This window comes from Corvus cornix, chromosome 7 (assembly GCF_000738735.6).
Source record: "Corvus cornix cornix isolate S_Up_H32 chromosome 7, ASM73873v5, whole genome shotgun sequence".
In the NCBI taxonomy this organism is placed as follows: domain Eukaryota; kingdom Metazoa; phylum Chordata; class Aves; order Passeriformes; family Corvidae; genus Corvus; species Corvus cornix.
In genome coordinates this window covers 27380387-27398866 of record NC_046337.1, presented here as the reverse complement: position 1 = coordinate 27398866, position 18480 = coordinate 27380387, and the positions used below count along the sequence as shown (strand labels likewise).

The 18480-nt window shown below is 39.6% G+C and overlaps 1 protein-coding gene and 1 long non-coding RNA gene across 5 annotated transcripts in view; one reads left to right on the top strand and one right to left on the bottom strand.

Annotated features, from left to right (window-relative positions):
• Positions 1 to 242: 242 nt before the first annotated feature.
• Positions 243 to 18480, top strand: part of LOC104693781 — a 31270-nt gene continuing 13032 nt past the window's right edge. Inside the window, exons 1-5 of one of the 3 annotated variants that reach the window (XR_752623.3) lie at positions 243 to 963; positions 13639 to 13701; positions 14900 to 15055; positions 16132 to 16214; positions 18070 to 18208. This is a non-coding gene — a long non-coding RNA (uncharacterized LOC104693781). Of the gene's footprint in view, positions 964 to 13638; positions 13715 to 14899; positions 15056 to 16131; positions 16215 to 18069; positions 18209 to 18480 lie in introns of all 3 variants that reach the window. The other 2 variants (XR_002047185.2, XR_002047184.2) reach the window with 2 other exon arrangements.
• Positions 1435 to 17422, bottom strand: TMEM237 (transmembrane protein 237). 2 transcript variants are annotated; one of them, XM_039555249.1, is made up of 13 exons: positions 17377 to 17422; positions 14941 to 14972; positions 14014 to 14024; positions 13449 to 13505; positions 12016 to 12129; positions 11521 to 11635; positions 10803 to 10963; positions 10051 to 10174; positions 8889 to 9080; positions 7886 to 7959; positions 7308 to 7401; positions 6027 to 6148; positions 1435 to 4153 (listed from the first exon to the last, which is right to left on the bottom strand). In XM_039555249.1, exons 1-13 carry the CDS (start codon positions 17404 to 17406, stop codon positions 4086 to 4088), a joined length of 1194 nt encoding a protein of 397 aa, XP_039411183.1. In that variant the 5' UTR covers positions 17407 to 17422; the 3' UTR covers positions 1435 to 4085. The 2 variants fall into 2 exon arrangements, with proteins under 2 accessions (XP_039411183.1, XP_010404911.1); XM_010406609.4 differs by lacking the exon at positions 17377 to 17422 and adding an exon at positions 15721 to 16931.

The window sequence follows — 18480 nt, the reverse complement described above, 5'->3', positions numbered from 1 at the left end:
CAAATTTACTGTTATTTCTTTTTTCCCCCCTTTTTTTTCAAAAGTGGTTGTTGGTTGGTTTGGTTTGGGTTTTTTTGCGGGGGGGTTGTTTTGAGATTTGGTTTGAGTTTTATGTGTTTGCTGGGGTGAGAAGGGGTGGAGACAGCTTCCCACCTCCTCCCCCCCCCCTCCCCTCCCAGTACATTAATCTGTTTATTTTCACTATGGGGGTTAACTATTACATCTGGCAGTGGGTGTGGATGTTTATCCACAAGAAGATCTTGCTTTTTGTTTCTGTGTCACTGTTTGAGACCTGCCTGTATCCATCTGAAAAGCCGTGTGCTCTTCCATTTTACTGAATACAGTACAGGGGAACTGTACAAGGAATTCTCAGCCAGGGAGGGCTCTACAGCTTTTACAGTTTGAAGAAAAGGTTACATAAATTTAAAATACAGAATTATTAAAGCAAGCAGCTTGGTTCGTGGGAATTTTTTCTTTTTGACTGCGTTTCCCTTTGGATCACATTGCCGCAACCACCGACGGCAGCGCAGCCCCTTCGCTCGGGCCGAGTCCGACATGGCGGCCCCGCCACCGCCCCCCGGCGGCCGTTACCGCCGCCCGCGCGGCGCGAGGGCCGGGCGGGAAAGCCGCTGAGGGCTGAGGGGCAGCGGCGTGACCGGGGCGGACAAGCTGCTCGGTAAATAAAGGCACCGGGGACGGGAGGGCGACACGGCAGGAAAAAACATCCCCTAAAGCACCTGTCTTCAGAAGCAGCAACCGGCGGGTTTCAGGCGAGAGGCTGGGAGCCCTGCCTGCCCTCCGTGAAGAAAGCGAGCAGCCCCGGGGGCAGAGTACAAAAATAACACCCAGGGAAAACAGTCTTTCTGCAAGTATCTGTGGACTTACACAGCAGTTTCAAGCATAGCCGCACTGAGGAATGCAAGAGCACCTTCCACACCGCTTTGAGGAAAAAGGAAGAGACAGGTAAGGCTTAGGCTTAACTATAGGTATGTACCTGATGGTTTTCTCTCATCTCCCAAAGCCTTCAGTTATTTTAAATTAATTCTGCTGGAAATATACAAGCGAGTAATTCTCACCTAATTATAACTGTCCTAAAGGTTACCGCAGCAATACCAAGACTACTTTAAAAAGACGTTCTGCAAATTATTGTCACCAGGCTTCATGTTGAGAAAGCTGCCTTGAGAGAGTTAACATTTAAAACAAGTCGAAATTAACCAAATTTTAAATAACTACAACAATTTAAGTAATTAAAGCAATTTCGCTTTGGAGGGCCTCCAGAGGCCCACTGGGTCCAGCCTCTGATCAGGCCGGACTTTGTCCACCCAAGTCTGGAGCAGCCCCAGACAGCCCCAGTCACCCATGCCAAATCCTCAGACAGACTGATTTATTTTAAACAGACTAAACAACTGGAAACAAGACAAAGTAATACCACCATTTCTATCTAGTTTACAGCAATTGTTTAATTGTTTCATATATGTAAAAACAAGAACTTGGCACCAACATATCTGTAATTTTTTTCATTAACACAAATGCAGTAAAAACGATGATATGGAAATGCACAAAGGCATTTCAGTTAAGGCTTCTACAAATATTGCATGTTCTATAATTAAACATCAATTTTGTAAACTTGTTCTAAAACTTTCCAAGAAACTAAAAAAAAAAGCTCAGTTAAACTCATATTCCCCTGTGAGGCTTAATTGAATGAAAAGTATTTTGTAAAATAGATAATTAGCCGTAAAACTGTTTATTGTTTTTATATGGCAACCTCAAAACTCATTAATTTAAATATGGATATACTCGGACCCTCCTAAAAAGATACACTGGAAAGGCAAGCCTGGCTTAAAATACTGATCACAGTAAGTTCATTAATTCAATCCCTGCTCAACCACCTAAAAACTACTATATTTCACAATAAGAATTAATCTGGCTCTTGGCTGGCATCACTTTGTCCAAGGGATAGCTGGAAGGCCAATTCCTAGTATTAATGTCAGAAATCAAGCAAAGATGTTATCCAAGTTTTTCCTGTACTAATGTGATGCCTTAGGACACTTTTGCTGAGCTCCATATTTTATGGGCAAAATTATACTTCTGACCATACCAAGATGAAAGAAGTCACGTAGCCATGCCATTAATAATCTCATCTTCAGAGGTCAGTGATTCCGCAAGCAAACACACAACATCAGGAGAAAGCGTGGTGGCAAACTACATGGGAACACTTCCTGTCTCATCCTTCATCTCCTACAGCCAAATCATGGCAAGAACATCCAGTGCACAACTGAAGGAGCCCAGTACCCTGAATTTCTCCATTTTAATGCAGTGCCAGCTATAATTTAGTTCTAGTTTTACAAAAATACAGACACAAGAGCCATAACCATTTACAAAAGAGGTTAAGGGCTCCTTCCCACAACAAACTGAATGCCTCAGAATCCAGCCAACAGCTGTAGAACATCTTTTAGTTCTTGTAGATCTCTTTTCTCTCCCTGTCAAGATTACCACAGCATTTAAAAGATGTCATGAACACTGAATTTTTGAGTAACTTAAATTTGCTGAATGGACACAAGAGAACACAGGTCCTCAATAGGGCCCTAGTTATTCACATTCCCATGTTTGTTTTGAAGCAACTCAGGTAACAGCACAGAAAGTTAGCACACAAAGCTTTGAAAGCTCTTTGACATTTCCTTTCAAGTCTTATTTGGCTACTCTTAACTTCACTACTAAAAAGTTCAGTAATTCTTCACTGAACTTTTGACAAGTGTGCCCCTTTTACAACCACCCACAGACACACATATTACATCAAACAAGGCAAAATCAACATGTTAAGTAACATATTCAAACAAGTTTGGGGCTTTAGGTGATGTTTTCTTGATAATTGGTTTTCAAACTAGACCTTGTCTGTGTCTACTAAGGAGATCATTTCGTCCTGCAATATATCTGTATTTATTCGTATCTGCAATGCTTTCATTTGCCACTATAAAGGAAAAGGGATGTTAGTTCTCATCAGCAAAACCCACCACCTGCCACAGTTACTAATAGGTCACTGCATAGAAGGTGGATTGCTGCAGAGTTTTTGGGTTGCTTTAATAAGCATTTTCTTGTAATTTTAGGAAGAAGTTTCCCATTCTATCCTATCACAAACCAACAATTTGGCAGAAAACAATCTCCATCAAAACAGGTAGAAGTAGGAACATTTTAAACATCTATGAAATCCAAGTTTGTTTAGAAATAGCAGTGAATAAAACGATTGCTCTTGCCGTACTAGGGAAGGAGAAATCAGAACACTATTCTTGTGAGTGGCTTTGTAATAGTTACACTTCCTGACTGCTGAGAAATTACAGGACATGGATACATCCTGTTGGCAACACAAAAACACCCTGTTGGATTAGAAGATGTATTTAACTGACCAAATTCTTGCAATATTAAAACTTCTTCGTCTTGTATCTACATCAACCTGTAAGAACTTCTTATCATCAAGATCTTTGTCAAGAGAACTAAATGAAGATTAAAAAAGTGTCCTCTTCTATGGATTGTTAAACAAAATCCCTGTCAATTTAATCCTTTATTCTAGAAAATATTTTTTTATGAGAAATAAATGTAGATCATTTTAAGCTTACTAACTTGGTGGGGTTTATGCTTCCTAACTCTGTTTTGTTATAAATTTTCCTTAGACTACTTTTGTCATAAGATTTTTTTTTTAACCTCTAGAAAATATTTAATCAAATCAGATAAGCTAATTGCTGTCAGCATTACTAACAAAAGTAGGTTGTTGAAGACTGTATAGCAGTCAAAAAAGCACTGAACCTGATCTTCTGCATCCCTCTAGTGTCTTTGGCTATGTAGGTAGCAATATTTACAAAATTACCTTGACTTCATGCACTAGGGATAATCCGCTTTGTAAAATAAAAAGCAAAGTATAAAAGTTTTCAATCATATTTGGAAACAGTAGCATACATATAAAAAGATCAACATTAAATATATACAATATAAAAATACATTTTTTTCTTTATGAAAATTATAATACATAGCTATAATACACAACATATTGAGCCATCAGTCAGAGCTACAATATTTGCAGATTCTTGTCCCACTTATGGCTGGACTCTGGGTATGACATCTCCCTGAGGAAATTCCTCAATTTCGGAATGAAACATCAATTCTAAAAGAGAAAGGGAAGAATTATGTTTTCTTTGGAACTTTCACCTGAATACAATTCCATTATTCCTGAAAAGCACCCTAGCATTCTCCCAAGCCTCCTGCTTTTCATTCCAATATATAATCAACAACTCTGCAATGGCAAGGGCCACCAATGTTTTTAGAAAACTATTGCTCCCCAAAATTAACAGAACTGGTGACAATGTTAGCAGCTGATCATGTGTAGCACCATCATGCATTCAACATGGAGACTGAAACACAACTCTGAAGTAGACTGAGGGATTGTTAAAGTTCTGAGAGTGTCAGACTCAGAAGGAAGACTTCTGTTTAGAGGCTTGTTTATTTTTAGATGTCTCTGCTCTGTGTTTCACAGTGTTAAGTTAGCAGCACTAGAACCTGGCTTAGGAAGAATCATGCATGAATGGTACTTGCTCACAGCTGTCACCACGGCACCTCAGGCGTGGGAAACAGCCCGAGGTCAGCAGCGAAGAACTCCTTGTGAAGAAATTGGCTATGCACACCAAGCATCTCATGAAGTAGCCCTTCTGCAGCTCTGTGCGCTGAGGGTGGAGTTTTCTCCTGTCTGGGTTCTACCTATACTGCACCTCAGCACAGGAGTGCTTTCTGTCTTGCTGCCTGCACATCCAGCATATCGCCCACTGTTTGTCAACAGCTTGGCAGCATGGTAGTTACAGTACATGCAGCAATGTGGTTTATCCTCTCAAGTTTGAGAGCCACATGATTGGCTACCCCATCCTTAGCAGACTAAGCTTTCTCTGCTATTTGGACTAAGTCCTAATGAATTTCTCTCTAGAAATTTCTGAAGTGGTGTTCCAATCTTAGTAGGCACATGTAAATACCAAAAAAATTAATCAAAACCTGAGTAAAATTCTGCCACTGGATTCCTCAAGCAAGTCTTTATTATTTAAAACATGGGGTTTCAATATGATTTAAGCATCTCTTATAAATTTTAACATTGAGGACCGTAAAGGCTGCCACTTAGTTGTTTGGGTTTTTTTAACTCATTAAATGAGTTATTAGAAATAAACATAGTAACTGGAGCCAGCTGAAATACGGACACCTGTACATTAAAATTCGAAAGTAATTTGAAGGGGCATGTTGAATCCTCAGTCTCCCAAACACAAATCTGTGCTTCAGTTCATGGTTTTCCTAGGATATCTGTTGACTTTTAAGTTGAAACTTAGGATTTCTATGTACAGCATACCTTCAAGTGACAGGCTGCATGCACTTGACAGGAATGCTGAGTTATGACACACCTTTGGATCCCAGGTGGAACACAAAATGAAGAAGGCCTACTTTCTAGCCAAGTTTCTTCTATGAGAAGAACCTGCTTGCCCTCTCCTCCAGCCTGAGCAAGCACAAGCAGTCCTCATTTGAAGTCCTGTTCTGCAAGCAAAAATCTGACTTTTCAAAGCTTGGGAGTCAAAGCCTACCGCAATGTTCTACTGAAAACAATACTGAACTTGTAACACATTAAGCACTTGCAGAAGGAACATTAATAACATTAGGGACTTTTCTAAGGCATGAGTGGAATAAATACATTTCAAATATTTAAAATACTATTAAAGTATTTTACATTATTTTTCTCTTCATTGAAAAGAGACACTGTGTAATGTTTCAAAATTCATGTTGCTTCAGACAGGATAATAAAGCGTTTCTTTTTGAGTTAATGTTTATAAAACTAAACACAGACACTAACATTCTAAGAAGCATTTGCTGTGGAAGGTTGCTAGGAGATACTTGTTCTTCCTCAGTTACGAAATTTCTCAGAACTAGCTTGAACACCAAATGCAGAGCACAGCACATTAAAAAAACCAACTTGAATTAACAACATTTTGCCTATTAATGTTTCCTACCTTCACTGTGGTCTAGCTCTGGTCGGGAAGACAAGAAGATCCAACTTGTCCCAACTAGAACAGACACTACGAGATTCACCACAACCCATGAATGAACAATTTCTTCCTCTGTACCTGCAGTCCTGGGAAGGACACATCAAACCATCAGCCGTCACTGGTACTTAGAAGTTACAATAATAATTTCAACAGAATATCATCAAAACAAGTTTGCTAAGCCAGATGTGAAAAGAGAGCTACTTGTACCATCATGATGGTCTTGCATTGCAAAGGCCTGGTAAAGAGAACAATTACCAAAGACAGTGACTCAGCTAAGAAACCCCATAATCTCATTGAGAAAGTCCATTTGCATATTTCAACAAAAAATTCCTTTCCTTGGTCAAGAGAAAGAAAACAAAAATCAAAATGCATGGTCAAATTTTACAAAATGCCATCAGTCAACCTTATTTTTAAGCACTTGCTCACAAGTCAGCAAGGCACATGAACAGCGAGTCAGTAAATCTGTGTGGAAGCCAATGCAAGGACTTGTGCACAGATGCTGCAGGGTGGATGAGATAGGATTTTAAGAAGGAATGATTTACACTAGCTGAAACTTTTCTTACTGTTGTACCAGTAACAGGTTATGGTAGCCTAGAGAATCTAGGCTTTTTAATAAACAACTCAACAAACATTTATATAGAAACCCTAAACCCCTGTCCCCCCCAAAACTAACTGCCCAAACCAGCAAACTTTCACGTAAGTGCCTTTGTTCTACTTCTCCTGGTTTACTTTAAAAACTCATGCTACCAGAATTTAAGTCTATTAATAAGTACTCCAGAAAGTAACAGTTTTGGATGGGATCACCTAACATGAAACAATGATTTATATTTAAATGCCAGCTGTGTCCGCTATGCCCATGCATCTGTGGCAGACTCCTTCAAAAACAGTATTGACTGTCTATAGAATGTCCTGCCCTTGAACCCAAAATGGTTACCTCAGTAGGGTCCCACTTCTCAAGCAAAAGAGGTTCTTAAGGTTCCTGCCAGATAACATTTCCAGCATCATTCCAACTCTTGTTTGAGGTACAATGGATTTGCAACCAATGTGACCAAACTCATCCTTGAGTTTTTATTTTTCAGTGAAAATATCAAATACTCAGGACAAGCTCAAACAAAGGCAGGTTCAGAAATAAAATCCTTCACCAATAATTTCTTACATATCTTCAACTGCTTCAGTCTGCCAGTTTGACAAGGGTCCCTAAGTGAGCTATGTTATAATTTACAGAAGTGATTTCTTGTTTCCTACCAGATACTGCCATTTTCCGAAGGTGGTGTGTAGAGGTTGATTCTGTCACATGTCATCTGCTGGCTTAAGGATAAGATAAGAGCCGCAAAGTACACTGGAAGAAATGGAATTAGTAGTGTCAGATACAAACTCACAAAATGCTGTCTCATCATGACATGGTACTAATCACTACATTTTCTTTCCTTTCACTCCACTGCCTCCAGTGACAGTCTCCTCTAATTCATTCCCTCTTCTTTAACATTCCCCTGACACATCAAAGTGGTTTCTGCACTTCTGCAATCCATGAGCTACATCAAAGGTTGCATCTTGTGATTCTGGTTTTTTGTTAGGTTTGTGTTCTGTATTGAGAAATGGAAAAGAACTATCTCACTAACAGCCTTACTAATGCTACTATTGCAAATGCTTTAAAAAATATGGAACAAACTGTTTATGGCCTTTGCTACTATCAACTACCGAGCAAGTAATTTATTCTAAAGCAGAAAATAACCTGGGAGGAAGATTTCACTAAAAAGAGTGTGGAGGAGTTTTCCATTTACCATGTTTTCTGGACAGCTTCCTGTCCACTTCAAAATACTTACAGAAAGCAGCTAGTGCTGCTGCGTCTAGGGTAAGAAAGCCCCTCAGTGCAACCGATGCTTTTGCCAAATCAATCCTGGTAACAAAATCCAAAGTCATTAACATAGCCTAGTAAGACAATCATATTGTTCCTCTAACAAGTATTCTGTCGTTCTTTTTGCAAGGTATTTTTTCTGCTTCTGTAACAGTGTCTTAATATGCAACTACATCCCACATATGGCAATGGTCCCCATTATACCAATTCCAAGAAAGACTGAAACAAAGGAGGATGTTCCATGAGGTCTGTAGCTTTCACACTGCAGACTTCCTGAAACAGGGAGAACATGGTGACATCTGTCCCCTCTAATCCTTGCCATTCAGTTCAGTGTCCATGCTAATGTAACTGCTTTCACTGCTTACAGGAGCAAATATGAATAACTTGGGACTCCTCCCTGCCATCCTTCTAGGAAAAAAAAGTCACTGTTTTTTCCACAGCACCAACTCCTCTCCTGGCTTATTTTACCTGTAACTAAAAGAAACATTTGTAACATCCATGAATCTAGTCTAGTTTATTATCTTTTTTGAGCTTCTTTCTTTTCATTCCCACTCTTAATCTGTAATGCAGAAACCCCAACTAAGCCAGGAAAACTGTTCACACAGCTATGTTTCAAACTTGACTAGGGAATGGATTCATATGAAAAGCAGCCTGATAGAAACATTTGTTGTTCTCTACCCCTCTTCACAGTCCCACCTCCAAAAAGCAAGTCAGCTCTTATATTTGTTTCACCTCCTGATCACACAAACAGCAGCAGCACATTGAAGCACGGTGCAAGCACTGGACAGAAATGAGTACCAAAGGTCTGGATGCACAAGTACACCCTTTCTTTGTACAGTCAGCCATAAGAAAATCATTCTTTAAGCATATCAATTAAATCATCAACAGCAAATCAAAACGTGCCATAGAAAGGAGAAAGGAATATCTTATACACAAATTATATACACCTTTCAAATACAAATATATTTTACCTGTCAAAGGCTGAGACTGTACTGATAGACAGCAACAAATAGAACAAACTTTGAGCTGGGTATGCTATTGTCTTATACTGTTCAAGCAGGTTAGAAACCATGGAAAGCTCTTTTCCTGCCAAAATGTAAATAACCACGATGTTCCATACAGCATAACCAGCAAGGAAGCCATGGGTGAAGAGGCCAAACACCCTGAATGGAAGAAAGAACATTAGACCAGTTTCAACATCTTGAATTAGCTACAGATAGAAAAGGCCTATTAATCCATCTGTTCAACTCCGCTTTTCAAAGCCTTTCAGAGATTGTTTCTGAGTGCTTTTTTGATCTAGTTTTAAAAATTATAAGCAAGAGTTCTGCTTCCTCCCTTCACAGAGTGCACCAGAACCTGAGAGCTTAAAGAAAACAAAGATGTTTTGCCTTCCCTTCATTACAGCTACAGGAATCAAATACTTTCACTTGTAGCTGCCTGTAGTTTCCCAAGACCACTGCCCCTTACACTTACACAATGTTCTAACTTGTCCCCAAGGCAATCTTTTCATTATCTTCATTGCTAAGGAAAAGCTTGAGAAGGAAGCACAGGCTTCCAGATAAAAAACCAAAGAAGAAAATGGCTGCTATCTTCCCATTCTCTATCACAATACAACCACCTATTAAAAAAATACACAATGTTTTTGCTGTTATGTGCAAGCTTATCCCCCCAGTCCAATTTCACTCCTCCCTATTTTTCACCAACCAGGATTTATCTTTGAGAACTATCTGAATTCAGGTATTTTTATTCTAGTGATACACGTGATGGGTCAGTCTTATTTTCTAATGCATTTCTGTAGGTGACTAAGATTTTGGTTATCAGCTCAATCTCTTGCTATTCAGATTTTGTCTGAATCTTTGCAATACAGCTTTCTTAGTTACTCTTTTTATAAGCTGTATTTCACAGGTAATGTCTAAACTAGAAATACATTCTCTTGACAACAAATACCAGTAAGAGGACGGATAAACTTTATACCTGTTGCATCCTGAACACCGTTTATTAGGAATATCCAAAAGAAATAAAAATACGTCACAACTATAGAGGAAAGACACTAATTTTCAGGGAGGAAAAAAACCCAAACCAAAACCAAACTCCTGATTTATGTTTATTTACATCGGAATATTTATCTTTCACCTGAAACTTCGGTGCACGGAGAGAGCAACATCTCTAGTAGTCCATGAAGCCTTCACATCCAGAAGTACATTGATGTTTTCAGTGGTTTTAATAAATTCTGCACGGTCAGCTGCCTGAAAACGCCCTGAAAGGATAAAGAAATAAGTTTTAGAGAGCTCTGTTTCCTTTCTTCATAATTTCTCATTAATGCTTATTAGTGTTAAAAAGCTGTAAGCATCAGAATTCCCATTAGAAAAAAAATTTTCCCCACTTCCTGCCCTTTGTCAGCTTACACTGATACAGGATTCCTCTGGTGAGAGTGATGCATCCTGGTGGGCCAGGCTATGGATTTAACAACGTGCAAAGCACTTCGGGAAATTACTCATTGTTCCCTGGGACAAAAAAACCCCAAACAGAACAACAGAAAAACCCCAATACCTTGCAAAAAGACTTCCACTTGAAAGATTTTTTTGCAAGTAATCATTTCTTCTCCAGGTACTGTGACAATATTAAGTCAAAAGAGCTCAGCTGGGTACTTTGAAACCTTTTTCACCCCCACCATGGAATTAAAAAATTCAACCAAATATACCAGCACAGCAACACTAGCATTCACTGTTGAAAAACTATCATGTATATTTATTTCCAAATTTTTGTTTTGGAAAACTTTAAAAAAAATTCTTCCTAATACTACAGTATTTGGATTTTAGATACAAGAATTCTTCCTTTAATTGCAAGAATATTCTTAAATTACTTAAATCACTAGAAGAACTTACGATTTTTTTCAACAAACACTTTGCTAACAGGCTGACTAATTCCAGTGGGAGCAGCAAACACAGGCTGCTGATCTGGGCTCTTTCTGTGCTCATCTTCAATGATGTCTTCCTCCTCCACTTCCAGCTCATTGGAACTGTGCATTTCAGCTGGCCGAGGTTTCCTGTTGGCACAGAACACACAATGGGACAGAGAAAGAATAGGAAGTAATGTGTAAAATCCAAAGGCTCCTACGAACATTTAATATGTCTAACCTGACTGGTAAGAACTGATCAGGCTATGACCTGTATAATATTACCCTGTTTATAATTTTAAGGACTAAGGTTCTCATGGAGTTAGTTGACTAAAACTGTAAGATTAATTCCATAAGAGAGTAACAATTAGAACATATTAGAACAATTGGGGAAAAAATACTAACTCTCATAAAATTAAGATAGTAAGAATGAGAGAAAGTAGTTCCATATTCTAATTTTTTTCGTGTCTGTGACTGAACTACTAGGCTCATGAAAATGTATTCAGAGCTGTAATGCATCCAGGTATGCATAGAACAAAGAAGTGAAAAAAGTTAGATCTTGACCCTGGAAAGAACTGCACACAGGCTGAATGGTATTGTGGGCTTCAAGATTTTTCATTTTTGTAAAATGACAATGTAAAATGCTCCTCAGCCACATTCACTGTCACAGTTATTCCAAATTTTGAGCTATACTAGTTTTGTCTCACTTTGTTCTTTTTCTCTGTTTGCGGATCACTGTTTCTTCAGCTTCAGGGACATCCATGCCATTTCCATTCTGAAATAGGGATGCCACATTTTGCTGGGTAAAAGAGGTCTCAGAATCTGAAGATTAAAAAAAAATAACCCAACATGAAAGTTTCAGAGCTTTCATAAAAATGGAAACACATTCACCTAAATACGTAAATAGTTATTATATAAAAAGAGTGGCAAGAAAAGCAATGATCTTCTGAGCTTTGAATGATATAAAGTATTATATAATTTCCAAAACACTATTGCCATGATTTTCGTGGAGGTTTGTACCCTATGCAATCTGAAACCAGAAAGTGAAACTCTAAGCTACCACTCACCCAGAGATTACTTTCAGCTGTTTTAAGTAAAGAATCACATGAAATGTTTTAAACCACAATACACATTGTCCAGTCATATTACTGTGTTACAAGTTTTATTTACTGCTCTTTCCCATTTACAACTATTTCACATACCAGTAGGTACTTTCTTCTTCTTGCGTTTCCTCTGAGGAGGGGCATCAGGAGGTTCAGGAGTCAGGGGCTCGCTGCTTTCAGACTGCCGACGAACCGCTGCTTGCACAATGCCATCTAAAAACCATATGAAAAGATCCAGCAGCCTGAATTCAGAGCCACTGAGAAACAGGCAAGAGAAAGCTGCCCTTTCCTACATTGTTGCCCAGCTGAGAAACAACTGAGATGAAAATGCATTGGCTAGGAAATATAGGAGCTGGGAATCAGTGACGAGAAGCAGAAATAGACAAAGGTATTTCACTGTAACAGTTTCATGCTCAGGAGGGAATTTAAGTACCCAAGAAGTAGCACAATTCTCATTTGGGCATACAGCAGAGGACTGCCTGAAAAAAATCCACCACAGGGAAGAACTACATCTCTATATTTCTCTTTTCTATGTGCAAAGATTATAATGCAAGGAAAAATTAACAGTTTATTACAAGGTGATCCACACAGATATATGCTAAGGCAAAATGGCATCACATCAAAGGAAAATTTAAATGCTAAAAATACAGCACAAGAATAAAGAAGGTGCAGAACAAAACCACAGAAGGATATTTACTCCAGTCTAAGACATGAATTATTATACTTTGGAGGAATTATATTTCTGTGAGAGGTTAACATAAATTCATATTATAGTGCAGTAGCATCAATTTGCATGATCAGATGCAGAAAGACAAAATTACTTCTCCATTTTACATCACACATATTTTTTAATAGCTCTTTCAAGGACTGCAGTTTTTATGGTAACAACTGAATCTGTTTCCACTTCAAGCTCAGGCTTACCCACCTTTTATAAACCTTTATTGTGCTAAAATGCAAAATTAACCAGCAAAGTAATGGCAAAAGTCAAGGTGTACTTTGCACCATCTTTCAGCTCACTGAAAAAAACAGTAAACAAAACTTAATCCATAGGATATCCTGCTAGCAACAGCTCTACTTGTTGTATTTAAAGGTCTGTCAGTGAGGCCTCACTTTTAAGCAAATAAAGGAGGTTTACTCATCAAACTTTTACATGGACCCATGTCAACTGTTTACAGAAATCCACTAGATCCTATCAAAATAGATCAGACTTACAATCTTGCTTAAAACAATATGTTTGTTCTGCTGATCTGTTTCTTGTAAAAATACAAAGCTCTGATGCTAGTCATCTTTGAGAATCAGCTCTTCAGTGATAATGGAGTGATTAACTTGTGACTTTATTTGGCCAAGAATTGAAATTGAGTCAAATTGTTAAACGAGTTTCATTTCAGTTCATTCAAAAATTCAAGTGCTTAATACACTCAGCATAAGCAGCTTACAGCTGGAAATGACTATTTAATGAATTACGCAAAGAAGCTAGAAAGGAAAAAATAGCAGGAATAAAAGAAGAGTTTTCAGTCTTGGAAGGACCTTACCTAATGGAGTCTTTCCTTTGGGTTTCCTTTTTTTGGGACGACTCAGTGGAATTTCATCTACAGAACATAAAACAGAAGTATGGGTGCACAGGAAGGAGAAACCTCCATTTCCTTTTTTTAACAGCCGTCCTATTGCAAGTTAAGAAATAGATTCTTTTTTACAAATTATGACGTTCTTTGTCTTTTACAGGTAAAACGACAATTCACCAGTTCACACAAGGAGGAGGAGTACAGAAGATGGTAGGAAAACAGGGTAAGAAATCAGGGTAAGAAGTCTTCTGTGCAGCAAAGGCTTAATACACACACGCATGTGCGTTAAGTGATAAACTGAAATACTCTGAATAATGCTCTGAAAAATAAACTTACTGTTTAAAGCACAGTAACAGTTCAGTTACCTTAATGGAAACAGCAAACATTAAAGAGAGCAAAGAAAAACGACAGTTCTAACAATGGCAGCACAGTTTAAATAATCAGCCTGCATGTAGGAAAAGGCTCTATCTTTAAAGAGAGAATGAGTCGCACCAAAAGGAACTACTAATGTTTGTAGTTCTCTTTAATAACTCACCTTGGTTTCCACTTCGTATTGAAGAAGAAAAGTTGTTGATGAGCAGTGTAAAAAGATGAAAAGAAAGTTAACTTTGAATCAATTACAATTCACAACCGTGAAATTCACACTGCTGCTTTTATGGTTCATTTTCTTATCCCCGCTCCTCTTTATGAGCAGTTGTGTACAACGGGTTAAGGGTACAAAGCAATCAGCAACATTCAACACTTGTTAGTGACTATGCACAGTTTCTTGATTGCCTAGCTGGGGATCAGATTAAAAGCTTTAATCACCTGGCTAATTAAAACTTGTCTTACTGCCTGATATATAACAAACCAGCAAATGTTATGAAACATTTGAGCCCATACATCACTAAAAAGACACTATCTGTCGACAATCATAAACATCGCATTTATTTTCAGGTACTTTGAAGGAATTCTGAAGTACCATGTCATAAAAAACTATATAATTGCTTTTCCTTCCACACTGAAAAAAAAAGCCCAATTTTTTCTCTATGCTACATCAAACTAATAGATACCTATAACCCTGTTAAAGAATATCTAGTCTAATTGCAGAAATTCCTGTTTTAAAGGATTTGTGATTCAAATAAACTAAAGAACCCAAAATAAAAGAAAGAGAGAGGAAGAAGAGTAAAAAGGACAACAATTAAAACTATACTAGACATTAAAACCGGAATATTTATCTAAAACATTTTAAAGGGTTTAGCTCTCATAAGTATTAAAACTGAGGCAATATGGTAAAATTTCTTGGCTTCTGTAAAACTTTTAAATTCCTTGCATTCCTTGTAAAGCATTTTGGGACAATAAATTAGCAAGAGGAGCAATTTTACTACTCAGATGTTTATTAAACTTATTTCTCTTAATGTTATTACTTTCAAAATCTGCAGTACAGCATCATGATCAGTTCCACAGAATGCAATGATTTTACCTTGGCACTGGAGGAAGGGCACGAGGCGGGCACTGAAAGACAAGAGTGACAAAAGTCAACTTCTGTCAGTATGAAACCACCTCTCAGAAAACAGCTTCAGATCAGAACATCCAAGGTATGTTTTGCTCTGTATGCCTCCTAAATGGCCAAACATTCCTGATGGAGATGTTACATAAAAGCAGGCTCTTTTAAGATGCTGGAATAATATGCCTTTACCAGAGTTCTGACAGGCACTGCAGTAGGAAACTACAGCTAACCTCTGCTTGTGAGGCACAGCTTGCATTTCAGCTTCAATAATTTTCACTTTTCATGTAAGGTACCGCGTTCATTAGAAAGCTTTTTAGTCCTTCTATTTAAATATCAAAATATTGCAATAATTTAAGCATTGAGTATAACTGTAGAGTACACAACATGAGCTAAGTATTTTCTATTAATGAAGATGTAAATTCAGAACAATAATAAAAACAATAAAAGGACGTAAGCTCACTTATGAAAATACTTTTAAATATTATAAAATAGGAATTTTCTGTATAATTTTGAACATATTTACCAGCAGGTCAAGCAATTAAAATCTAGAAGTATCTCCTGATAATAATCTGAAACTGAGCTCGTACCTTTCTCTCATCTAGAAAAAGGAGTTAACTTTCAGATTTTGTACTACACAATTATATTGAAAGAATATACACAAAGAAGTATTTCCCATGCTCAGAAAATTCAGTTAATACCAGAAATAAAAAGGGCTGTAAGACTGGTAAGGATCTCAAGGATCCACAAACTTACCACTTGTTTCTTTCCCATATCATTTGAAGTCGTTCCCTGAAAGAGGCACTGTGAACTGGTCTATGCTCCCCCACGCTGCTCACATTGAACCTCAGCTAATTCTGAACTAAAAATAAACTTCAGGCAGCCAGGATTAGCTGGATGTGAATCTTCCTGCCCCTGGGTCAGGACCCAGAACTACACCCATTTGAAACAATGGCAGGTTGTTCCACAACAGCAAATGTTACTTGCACTAAAAAAACCCGTAACTGCATGCTGGTACAGGTTCCTATATGAAAATTTTACATTGGTTTGTTTACCCAAAGCAAATGAGATGCCTCATGCAAGGAAGGGTTTGTAGGATTAGACCTCAAATCTCTCCACTTGGATTTTGGCCATGCTGAAGACTGACAGCAAGTGCCATTTACACAGGTAGAGAACGGCACACCCTAAGTGGCACCCAGCAAACTGGTGGGGACTGGTCTGTTGCTGCCTGTTCTGGCTGGTAAAAAGCTGTAAGTATCTCCACACTGGTCACACTATACTGGTGCACTGAAAGGGAAAAACATCTTGGTAAAGGTCAGATCTCATTGCTTTTATTGTTTCCAACATTCTTGTGGCAGTAAATATTAAATGTTTAAAATACTTGGTATTTAAAAAAACTAAAAGCTAAAAACCCCATAAAAACAAACAAAACCTACAAACCTTTTATACAGCATTCACTGCCTGTGCCATAGTATGTCTGTATTGCATAATACCTCTCCATTTTATTACCGTCTACAAAACAACTGGGGAGTGCATTGACTTCTGTATCATTTATTCCTTGCAACAAAGGAAACCACATGCTAGTAGCCAGCGGTGAATACTCATCTGTCCATCCGTGTGACAGTCCCTAGCTCTGCCACAGAGCTATCAACTTTGGTCCATTTCACGGAGTCTGAAGTAACTCACTCCCAACTTCCTAGAAAGGGTGAGTTTGGGGACAGGTTCCCATGGACATTTTGTTATTGACAGAAGAGCCGCTGAGTGCTCTAACGTAGCCAACGGTGCTCCCGAAACCGAGACTCCCACAAACCAGGCACCCACTGCCTCAGTCAAACCCTGTGTTTGCACACCTGAGCCAGGCCACAGGTGGGACGCACCTGGAAACTCGGGGAAAAACGAACTACCCAGCCCCCCGGCTGTCCATTCCAGGATGCAGAGCAGAAAAGGTTTAAATGTCCTCGATGCTTTAAAAACACTGAAGCAGCCTTTACAGATCTGTTAAAGCTTTGCAGATTTTCTTTTGAGAGATTTATATGAAAAAACACGAGGAAATGCTTGTTTGCCTCCGCAGCAAAGATGGGCAGAAACGTGTGACCCTGCGGCCGGTTACATCCCCCCTCCCGCGGGATGCAGCAGGGATCCGCAGCGGAGCGGGGATGTAGGAGCCGCGCTACCAGGGTGCTCCGCTACCAGGGATCTCCGCTCCCGGAGATCTCCCCTCCCGCGTCGCCCTTCAGCTCCGCCTCCCCGGAGCAGCGGCTGCCGGGGAGCGCCCCGCCACATCCCTTCAGCAACAGCGCTCAGGCGGGCCAGGCTGCCACCGCCCTCCAAGCCCACAGCCGGGCCCCCCGCGCTGCAGCCCCACGGAACCGTTCGCGCCCCCCGCCCGCTCCGGCCCCCCCGCCCCCTCACCGCGCTGGGGCCCGCCCGCCGCGCCGCCATGGGCCGCGCCGCCCAGCTCCGGCTCTGCGGGGAGGAGCCGCTGCTGCTTCCGCCCCGCGCCTGCGCCCCCCCAGCGTCGGGAGGTCCGGCCTCCCGTTTCCTTCTGGCTGCGCCTTGTCGCCCGTGGCTCGCTCAGCAGAGCCAGCCCAGCCCCTCGGCACCGAACGGGAGGTGTCGTCTCTCGGGCTGCAGACAAGCAAAAGCAAGGGAGAAAGGGTTCTAAACTAGTTCAGCTTGTAGCCATGGTCACAAACTGCTAAATGAAGTTCTATACAGAAATAGGAAAAAAACGAAACCAGAACAAAATACCAAAAAACCCACCAAAAAAGAAGTAAATAACACATGGAAGAAAGGCAAAGAGAAGGAGTCGACAAATGCTGGACTAGGCAGAAGTGGGGAAGCTGGTCGTGGACCAGCAGCGCAGAGCTGGCTACTGTTTCACCCTCCGCCAGTACTTAACCCTCGTCAATGGTATGTTGGGGCTTCGGTCTCTCCCATTTTAACTCTAAAGAGGGAATACAAGCCCTGGCTCTAGAACAAGCAGGCATCCTGAGGGCTGTAATATTTGACTTTAAATAACCTCTTTCTAGAGTGCTTAACTTGGTTTTGTTGATTTTCCTCCAAGATTAGGTAGGCTAACAAAATAACCATCTGTGTACCCAGGGAGCAAAACAACTACAAATCTGAGGGAAAGAGAGTGAGGAACTTAACTTGCCACAAGCATTTTACCCTTTGATGAGGAGAGAATGCTACCACAGACCAAAGCAACAAGAGAAAGGGTTTCTGACGATTTTCCTCTTTGGTAAGTCCACGTTCTGCCAGTTTGTACGCACTTGAGTTGATGAAACAGAAAAGATACATTACATGTATAATGAAGATAACTGGGTTTTGGAGTAATTCATGTTACGCCAACACCGCTCCGATCTTAAAAGGTAAAAATTATTAGCAGCCAATCTAATCTATTGATTAGAAACCAGTACCTTCATAAATAACACTCTGCTCACAGACAGCATGCAAAAAAACCACATTCTGACTTAATTTCATTTGTAAGAATGATACCATTTCAGAATGTAG

Coding starts and splice junctions, on each gene's coding strand:
- TMEM237 (XM_039555249.1), bottom strand. CDS start 17,406: ATGGCGGCGCGGCGGGCGGGCCCCAGCGCG. Junction 7,402..7,885: donor AGCAGCACTAGCTGCTTTCT/GTAAGTATTTTG, acceptor CATTTCTTCCAG/TGTACTTTGCGGCTCTTATC. Junction 6,149..7,307: donor TCGGAAAATGGCAGTATCTG/GTAGGAAACAAG, acceptor TGTCCTTCCCAG/GACTGCAGGTACAGAGGAAG.